The sequence below is a fragment of the Pteropus alecto genome, unplaced genomic scaffold, assembly GCF_000325575.1.
Source record: "Pteropus alecto unplaced genomic scaffold, ASM32557v1 scaffold267, whole genome shotgun sequence".
NCBI classification, from domain to species: Eukaryota; Metazoa; Chordata; class Mammalia; order Chiroptera; family Pteropodidae; genus Pteropus; species Pteropus alecto.
This window is the reverse complement of record NW_006440137.1, coordinates 284,019-294,585: the sequence shown is the minus strand read 5'-3', so window position 1 is coordinate 294,585 and position 10,567 is coordinate 284,019. Positions and strand designations below refer to the sequence as shown.

The 10,567-nt window shown below is 33.3% G+C and overlaps 1 protein-coding gene across 3 annotated transcripts in view; it reads left to right on the top strand.

The window, feature by feature from the left end:
* The window catches only part of RDX (radixin), a 50,703-nt gene that overhangs the window by 6,631 nt on the left and 33,505 nt on the right, over window positions 1-10,567 (top strand). The window contains exons 2-3 of one of the 3 annotated variants that reach the window (XM_006917175.3): window positions 2,901-2,974; window positions 8,202-8,285. In XM_006917175.3, the coding sequence (XP_006917237.1) occupies window positions 2,963-2,974; window positions 8,202-8,285 (96 nt within the window). In that variant the 5' untranslated portion in view covers window positions 2,901-2,962. Of the gene's footprint in view, window positions 1-2,900; window positions 2,975-8,201; window positions 8,286-10,567 lie in introns of those variants that run through there. The other 2 variants (XM_025050513.1, XM_015593441.1) reach the window with 2 other exon arrangements.

The window sequence follows — 10,567 nt, the reverse complement described above, 5'->3', positions numbered from 1 at the left end:
CTTGAGCATGAAAGCACTATTCAAGGCAGGCACGTTGACCCGAAGTGCCTTTAGTACATGTGAGTTTGGAAAGCTCACAGAACTCATATGTTAAGAGACAAATCTAGAACAGATCTGGTGTTTGAAAAAATCACTTAAAAAATAATACAGTGGCTACACTGTATGAAAATATATTCCAACAGTACAAGTAGGGGAAAAAGTCCTAATGTTTCTGTTTTGTATGAATTGGTAGTTGTGCCTTGGGATACAAATTTTACTGATAATATACTTATAGAAAAAGTGCTAATGTAATCTGTAAAGTTTACTGTGATTCAAAAAGTTTTGATATAGACACTCATTTCTCATTATGAGGAGCTTGAAGAAAATTCTATGAAATGAGATAAACAGTATTTAGAATCAGTATTTTACAGGTCATGTGTTTTTAATATTTAAGTATACTAATAAATATAAATATATATTTGAATGAAAAATTATTTTAAAATATTCTCACTGGCAAAATTGGGGCATCACTTTATACTTGGAGCTGCCTTATACTTGGACATATTTAGTTTATGACTTTAATGCACATATTAGAAAAGAAAAAAGATTGGAAATTACTTAGATAAACTTTACATTTTAGGGATTAGAAAATGAGTCACAAAGTAAAGCCAACTAGTGAGAAGAAAAATGACAAGAAAAAGGACTGAAACTAACATAAGAAAAAAACAAAAGAAACCAAAGATCAAAAGTGAAAGCTGGCTTTTAGACTAATCAACTAAGCAAACTTCTGGCAAAATTAAAAGGAAAGACAAAAATTAACAGTATTAGGGACGAAAAAAGGATTATATCTGCAGATATAATAGAGATATAAAAAAATTGTGAGAATACTATGAATAACTTTCTATAAATGTGTCACCAAGACTTGTAGAAGAGCAGATTCATGTATGGGATAGGGATTTAAGTGTTTTTTGGCTATGTTATGTTTGAGATAATCTTTAGATGTTAAGCAAGCCAAATTAGCCTTGCAAATTCTGAGATATGTACAGATTTGGGAGTACTAACTTATATAAATGACGTTAAGAGCAGGTCAGTTTAGAAGCTGTTTAAGACCCGAGATGACAATCTGAACTAAGATAATGGTAGTGGGACAAAAGGAGGAAATAATAATTAGAAGATAGGACTGTACATTTAGATTCATGAAAGTAGGTGACTGTAGGAAGCGAATATCTATCATTTCCTAGCTAAAAGTTAAAATGGTAAGAGTAGGAAATAAGGAGTTTATTACTTCCAACTGAATTTCATAGCATAGTGGATTAGATAAAAAATCTCAGGAGGAAGTACCCTCTGTAGAGAGGTCAATTGAATGAAATTTAGGGAAATGACCTTTACTTCATTGCTTTTTAATTTGGAGAATTTCTGGTTTATTAATCATAGCACCTTAAAAAGCAATTGACACTACAGTTTTAACCCATTTCTTATTTAGGAAAATAAAACAGTTCACTACCAGCGTTAATTTAATTTTACATAAACGTGGTTTTTGAGGCTGCAGCAAATTGACTGGTTTTCAGTGTGAAAATCAAATATAAAACCTGTTTTTGGAGTTATTGCTAAACAGAACTTGTCTTTAATCCTAATGTAACGGAAATGTATACATAAATCGGATTCATCAAATGAATCTTTGGCTAACAACTATTTGAGAACAATGTTAACATCACACGTAGGAATGCTCCTTTTTTTAGGATTTGACGTTTTCGGTAAACGAGAGTTACTATATTTTGTAAATGGAAATACCACTACTAAAAACAGAATCTCATAAATAGATTGATGTCATTTGTTTCCAAAGACTTTTGATACACTAGAGCCATGCGAAAATAATAAAAGCGAGATATTTCATGGCAAACTTTGGGAGTAAGGTTAGGACTGTAATCGTGAGTTATCTAGGGGTAAATGCAGCTGCAAGCGCTGCTGGCAAGTATTCTCTGGGCAAACGGAAAATGGGTTAAAACACAAAATTAGTTATATATTGAGTTGAAGCTAGAATAATGAATAAAGTTTCTTGGCAGAGGTATTACCAATATGAACTGATCTTTAATTATCTGATATACTGTAGATTTTCAAATTGGAATGATAATTGTTTTTTTTCTGGACAACAAGTAATAATTAAGAACATTTGATCTTTGGTAGATTTATAGAGGGAAAATCAATTTTGTTAGGTGCTTATGAGAACATTTACTCTAAGACAGCATGATGTTTTTCCTGGAGGATTCAGTCTTGTTGCCTTGGTGGGGAAGGTAAAATTTAACATTGGTTTCAAGGACAATTTCAGTGTAGGCCACTAGCTTGCTGGTGAGAAACATGCAGAATGCTAGTGTGCAGACTATGGCTGGCTACTCTACATACCTGAGGTGAATAAGCTACTCATATTTTTCTCTCAGATTTTTAAACTTTCAAGAGGAGAACATAATTTTCTTTAAAAATTTATCTTTTTACAGCTTACATTAATCAGAATTTTCTTTTGTCTTTGGCTACAGAAAAAAGGTTGAAAAGTGTTCTTGAGTTCATCTCTTTAGACTCTAAATCCATCTGTCCTCACTTTTACTATCCCTCTCTCTACTAGGCTGGGCTTAGGGGTAAACCTGACCTAGACAGCATTTGGGCCCTTAGCAATTTTGTTTCCTTGCTATGTGATCAATATGCTGGTGATCAGTATGCTTTTATTGTATTATTTGAGATGCATACCATTTTAAATCACAGTTGTAAATATGTTTAGAGAATGCGAAATAATAGTAGAAAACATTGAAAATGATCAGAGCTGTTACTTTAAACTCACATTTTAAAATGTTTTAATTTTTAATTTTATTTGCATTATGTTAAAAGCATATTAAAAAGATAATAGATCAGTTATGCTTTTTCTTTAACAGAGGGTGACAACAATTTATAAAAGTGAAGAATTTTTAAAGAAGGTCACAAAAAGAGAAGGAAAATGCCGAAACCAGTAAGTGTGTTTTATTTTTGCCACTCCTTACTTAGTAAAGTATCAACAGCATTAAGTTCCTTTTGGTACAAGGCAAAGTATTAAAGTAGAGTTATTGGAAAGAAAAGGTATTGTTATTACTGTTATTTGTTTTAGATTAATGTGGCCAGAGGGTTGTATTACATGGGTCAGTGAAGAGGAGGTGTAGGCACATTGTAGTTATTAAAATTCGTGGATTCTTGGGTCAAATTGTCTTAGTTCTTATTTTGGCTCTGCCACTTAATTTGAGTGACTTGTTAGATTAGTTCAGTCTCTCCAATTCTTAATTTCTTCACATATAAAATGGAGATATAGTTACTTATTTAAGGGAATATGGTGAGGATTAGAAGGATTTAGTATACATTCAGTGCTCAGTAAATAATAACTTACTGTTTACAGGAGGAAGTAAAGAGAGGTTTATGCATTATTAATTTTCTCATAATTCTGTCTGATGCTGGTGATGCTAATGCTGATATTATATAGTGTTACATTTTCACCCCTCTTTAATCCCCCCCCCACCCCATTCCACCCCTGACCTATGGATGTTGCCGTTTTCCCCTTAAGAACTGGATCTCTGAAGGCTGGGAGTCTCCTCCCATATGCTCGTGCGTGCACCCGGGGCCTGGCGCACTCAGGGGCCAGGCGCACCTGGGATATGGTCCATGGCTCCACCTGGGGCGCGAACCCTGGACCTTCTGTGTGTAAAACAGATGTGCTAACCACTACACAACGGAGCCACCCCCAGATTTTTTATTTAAGGATATAGGTGTGATCATTTTATTTAGTTTTACAATTTTATAGTACTTGATGAAGATTTATTTTGTCTTAGGATAATTGTTCTTATCTCATCTAGAAAAATTGGGTTTTTTTTTTTTTCAATAATTTTCTTTGGCCAATTATTTAAGAAAATCATTGGTTATAGTTATTGGAATTTTCTGGCATGGATATCACTTTGGAATTACTTTCAAGACTCAGCAGTTAATAAAGTGTACATTGTTGGAAGGAGAGAAAAATAAAAAATAGAAGTCATAATCATCAGAAAGGAAGAAGTAACTTTATCTGTTTGCAGATGACATGATTGTTTATGTAGAAAATCCGTAGGAATCTCCAAAACAGCTATTAGAACTAATAACTGAATTCTTCAAGATTGTTAGATATACAGTTATATTTTTAAAGATCAGTTATCTTTTTTATATACTAGAACCATAGTCATGGATGAGAAGAGTCAATATTGAAAAGATGTCATTTCTCACCCCGAGAGAATTTATTATATTAAGGAATTTAGTGTTAGTGTAATTCCAATATAAATCATAATGGGATATTGACTATGGTTCATAATGAAAAATTTACAACTTATATGAAGCTAAGAGCAAGAACAAAGAGCTAAGAATAGCCAAAATGGTTCTGAAGATGAAGGGAGACTTTCCCTATCAGTTACGAAGACTTATTTAAAGATAGAGTAATTAAGACAAGAAAGTATCGGCAGAATAGGTAAATTGACCAATGCAACATCAATAGAGAGCACAAAATCAGATCCGTACTCATAGATATTTGACAGAGTAGTCTTTGGGGAGCAAATTAACTAATCAGTATACATTGTTTGGATATTTTAAATCCATGTCTTTATTCGTATGGAGATATAAATGATATTGGACTTCTACCTGAAATCATAAGTAAAAATCATTGAAGACAAATTATGAAAAACAAAACTTTAGTAGGGAATAGAAGAATATTTTTGATTCAAGAATTTTTTTTGGAAAGATTTCTTAAATATGGCACAAAAAATGATATCTGTATGTAACCATTGATAAATTCAATAGTAAAATTAAAGGTACTTCATACAGTAGAATGACAAACTACAAACTGGGAATTTTTTTTTGTAACAAATAACTGACAAAGGCTTAGTGTCTAGGATATATAAAGATCTACATAGTAAGAAAAAGGCAAGCAATCCATTTAGAAAAATAAGCAATAGACATGAATAGACGTTTCAAATATGTGGAGACTAAATAGTCAATAACATTGTATTCTGTGTTGCTCTGTAACAAATTACTGGCAAATTTAGTAGCTTAAAACAAAACCCATTTATTATCCCACAGGTTTATATATTAGAAATTTGGAATGATGTGACTGAGTTCTCTGCTCAAGGTCTCACTAGTCTGAAATCAACGTTTAGTTCAGCTGCATTCTCTCATCTGGAGCTTGGGATTCTCTTCCAAGCTCATTCCTTTTATTAGCAAAATTAATTTCTTTGCAAAATGATCCATCCTTTTTTACTGGTGGATGAAGTTCTTATGTTCTAGCTATTAGCTAAGGGTCACTCTTGTCTCCTAAAGGCTGGTGACAGGTCCTTGCCCCATGACCCCTTCAGTTCAGCATTCTGTGTCAAATTCCTCTCTGTACTTTGAATCTCTCTGACTTTTGCAACCAAAGAAAAGGCTTTGCATTTGAAGGATTCATGTGATTAGCTTAGGCCCACCCACATAATCTTCCTATTTTAAGGTCAACTGATTAGTATCCTTAAGTATATCTGCAAAATCCCCTTTGTCATCTAATGTAACATAATCAAGAGAGTAATACCAGATGTTGGAGATCATGGGGACCATCTTATGCATACCACACATAATAAGGCTGAAAATGTTCTCAGCCTCATTGGGAATCAGGGATATGCCCATTAAGGCTATATTGAGATATTTTACATCCATTAGATTGTCAAACATGAAAAAATCTGATAATATCCACTGTTGTTGAAAATATAGATCGGCAGAAATTCTTACTATTAATGAGAGTTTAAGTTGATACAGTCATGTTGGAAGACAATTTAACATTACATAGTAAAGTTGAAGGTATGCATACTTTATGATCCAAGAATTCTTCTGAGTATATACTTCCAGAGAAACTCAGACATGTATGCACATAGGTATAAGAATGTTTATAGCAGTATTAGTCTTAATAGCCAAAAATTGGAAAATTTAATGTCCACTGACAGGAAAATGGGTAAATGAATTATTGTCTAATGTAGATATGGTATAGCAGTAAAAATGAATGAATTGCAGCTACTCACAAAAACAGTAAATCTTAGAAATACAATTGTGAAAAAGTGAACTACAGTGTAATAAAATTTTTGTTTAAGCTTTTTATATCTTAAGTGTATAGTTAACTTTTTATAAAATATATTCATGTAACCATTGCCCACATCAAGAAAGAAGACTTCTGTTAGTAAGTACTACATGATTTCAATATAGTTAAAAATCAAGAAAAAATAAGTATTTTACATATACTTACATTCACGATAGAACTATTCTTTTTTTAAAAAAAAAACAAGGGAATGACAAACACAAAATTCAGGTTTGTGTTTACCTGTGGGGGATTTGGGGCAGGGCAATTCATAAAGAAGAAATACTGGCATATGCAATATTGTCATTTCTAATTAAGTTGGATGGTGGATTTATGGGTAAATGAAAACTTTTTCTTTACTCACAAACTTCTGACACCAAATGGGTGGGTTTTCCACCACCAATCAATTTTCCAGTTACGTATGGATACCAATTGTGTGTCCTGCAATTTAATTCATTCTGACACCAACTACCTGGAGTTTTAGCACAGAACCCCACGGGTTAATAGCTCAGGTCACAAAACGCTCACCCCCCTCCCCCACCCCTAGGCACCAGTCACAAGTAGTGGGTCCCACGGTTATCCATACTCTGTCTAATTTGGCTACAAATTAAGGATTCCCATGATTCTCTCCTCAGTTTCTTTAATTTGTTATAACAACTCACAGAGTTCAGGAATATCCTTTACTTAACTATTACTAGTTAATATAAAGGATACAACTGAAGGATACAGATGAAGAGGAAGCGGATATATAGGGTGAGGTCCAGAAGGGTCCTGAGCATGGGAGCTTCTGTTCTTGTAGAATTTGGGTACACCATCCTTTTTGCATGTAGATGCAGTCACCAACTTGAAAACTCTGAAATCCCTTCCTTTAGGGTTTTAGTGAAAGTTTCATTATGTAAGCGTGATTGATTAAATCACTGGCAATTGATGAACTCAATTCTAGTCTTGCCTCACTGGAGGTTGAGGTGGGTGGCTCTAATCACATGATTGATTTTTCTGGTTACCATCCCCCATTCTGAAGCTACGTGGGGGCTGTTTAGAGTCAACTCATTAGCATAAACTCTGGTATGGAAAAAAGGAGTTTATTATGAATAACAAAAGATGCTCCTCTCACATCTGTCACTCAGGAAGTTCCAAGGATTTTAGGAGGTATGTGCCAGGAACCAGGATATAGACTAAATATGTATTTCTTATATCACAGTAGGTTTTATTTTATGCTTCATTGTTTACATATGTTACATGTATTGTTTTATGTGTATCAGTATTTCCTAATAATTTAAAGAAAGAACAGTCTATAAGATACATTTGATTAGAAAAGGTATGAGACCTATATGTGCAGAGAAGTTGTGGTTGTCAGAATGAGTAAAACATGCAAGGAGAAGCAAGTCTGATTTAGAATTCTAATAGTTGAGTTAAAATTTAAAAAGATTTGTACCACATCATGGTGAATTCTAGGTATAGATGCTATTTGAGCTAAAATTTTGATTAAGGCATGTTAAGTTTTTGGTGAGATAGCCAGCTAGAAAGATATTTATTTACACACAAAAAACTAGAATTTAAAATTGAATCTAATGAAGGGCAATAGATGAATGCTTTTTGAAAAGTGAATACATTTGTAGTATGAATAAAACTGATTTTTGTGTTGAAAGAAATTTGAGATAGTGAATGACATTCAAAGAATTTTGAGTTTAAATACTTGCATTTGATATTCATATGTCGTTAGATAAGTAATGGGAACTCTTTCAGTTTTTATATAAATGAACATATCCCCTAGTATTGTTGCAGGGGCTAAATGAGAATATGGAAAGCTTACTGCCAACTGCTTAGTAAATGTGAAGTATCCAGTAAATGTTTTTAAAAGGGGACTTAATAAGGTCTTTGTCTTTAAAATAGATTTAAGATTTCCTATGATTAAAATCAAACTATCTCACTTTATCTAATAAAGAAACTATTAGGTACAATTATGGAGTTGCTCTTTACTGCCTGCATATTATATCACATTACTTTAGAAATCACATAAAAGTATTTCCTCAGGCCTAATACTTAGTAAGTATATTCTCTTTCCTTATTATCCTTTTTGTTTTTACTACAGATCAATGTAAGAGTAACCACAATGGATGCTGAGCTGGAATTTGCCATCCAGCCCAATACAACTGGCAAACAACTTTTTGACCAGGTATCATTTAACCACAAGAAGTATGCAGCTTTTGACACCATAGTGTGGATGCTATTGTAGCTTCTCTCTCTGTTTTTCTATACCTTTACTGATAATGCAACATTGTATCAGTGGAATTTTTCACACTACTCATTCAGATGTCTTAAATAGCTATAGTGATATTCTTATTCTTTCTCATCCTTAGATTTGGGGGATAGGATTTTTTAAAAATACTAGTAGCGAGAATTTATTTAACATTTGTTATGCAAATCATAGTAATGAGGACTAAAAAGAATTCAAAGATATTCTACTTAGTGGAATAGATGGAGATCCTAGACAGAGGGGTGGCAGGAGCAAAGACACAGGGAGTTAAAAAAGCTGCGAGTAGGCACCTACCAGCAGTTTGGTGTCCTAGGCTCATACTATGCTAGCTTGGGGTTAGAACATGGGTGTCATGCTAAGGAACTTGGATTACTGATCATGACTTTTTTTCTCTTCAGTGCATACTTGAGTCACGTATGGTGCTTTTTTAAAAAAGGCAGTGCTTGGAAACCACATCCAGAAATTCCAATTTAGTTGTCTAGGGCTTACTCTACTATTAGTTTTTTTTTTTTTTTTAATTATTGTTATTTAAGCTCTCAGGCGATGTTATATATAATGTTGTAAGTAATACAGTTTTATTGAGAAAAGGAGGATAAAGGGATTGGTGTCCAGATATCAAGTGATTAAGAAGGTGAATTGACGATTGCAAAGAGGAGAAAAGTGATGTATCTTGGCATGGCATGAGACTTAGAGGAGGATAACTTTTACATAAACTTTTACTTATGAGTAGGAGAGCAGAAGTCTGGTCAGACCAACTTGACCTTAGAGAATGGAGAGAGTTTCTGGCATTACAGCACTAAATCTATTAGATCTCTTGGTTTTATTAGGTGTCATTTTATTACATGCCGATCAAATATAATGAAATAAAATTTAAAAATTTCTGGAAAGTTGTTTCTTTTTTTGACAAAGTATACTTAATTTCCTGATTAGGTAATTAATAATCTCGAAAGCCCAGATAAGGTCTTTTTGGAAGTTGAAAGGCTTTTTGTGTGTGTGTGAGTGAACGGATTTTTAAAATAATTATAAGCAGCTACATGCAACATGTATTTATAGAGATTTAACTTGTGAGCTAATATCTACTTCTATTGATTCTTCTAGGCCTCCTGTTTGTAAATATATAGCCTGTCTTGAATAAAAATGTGAATGGAATTAGCATTTATTGTACTTTGTAGCAAGTCGAAATATTGGTGGTGAGTGAAATGTTTGTGGTAGTCAGAAACTAATCAACAAGTGAGCCTTTTGGTATTTGATACTGAGAAATAAAATATTCATTTATTAAGTAGAATTGCTTTAGTTTGGATACCAGAGGAAATGAAACCTCATTTATTTAGTGCAGTAATATGTAGAGCCACATCTGCCCACAATAGGGTCCCAACTATAGCCATTTGACTTTGGACAAATTATTCTCTGTCTTATTTTTCTCATTTGTACAATTAGGATGATTGTACAATTAGGATGATAACATTACTCCCTTAGAAGGTTGTGAGAATAAATTGAGAATCTATGTAAAGTACATAGAACAGTACTTGATACATACATATATATAACACACGTTTTTTTCATATTATAAATAAAGGTCTAGGTTAAAGAGTATTGTTAACTTATGGTCTCTCTCAATAGTTACTTCTTATAGTCACTGTTCTGTTTCCTGACAGATTCACTTGAGTCAGAATGCAAGGATCTAAAAGTAGGCTTTACTTTGGGTGTAGTGACTATATGGGGTGAGCTAGCAGATAGGTAGTTCCTGGGTCTGGCCAGGAGCAGACGTAGAGATAGGGGTCCTCTCAAATGAGGGTGCATAGCTACATGAGTCCACATGTAGTAAAGCCTCACTTCTGAATATATTAGCTTGAAGCCAGATGCTGTGTGTAGGGGCACTCTAGTTGAGTGCTTGAGGTCCTTTTTTTTGCTCTTTGCTGATTTTCCTTCACTAGCCTCATCTTCCAGCTTCTACCTGTGGGATTAAAGAAGAGATTATTCTTATCTCCAGAGGGAGTGCTTAACATCTGTTAGGATGCAAGAAAAAAATATTAAAATATTTGTTTCTATTTTTATCTTTCCTCTTTCAAATTATTTTAAAAATATGTACTTTATAATGTATTAATGTGATAGCATGTATATAGTTTATAAATACACATATAGTTAGGTGCCCAAGCCTTTTTTTTTTAACTTACATAAATACATGATTGAATTTCCAAGAA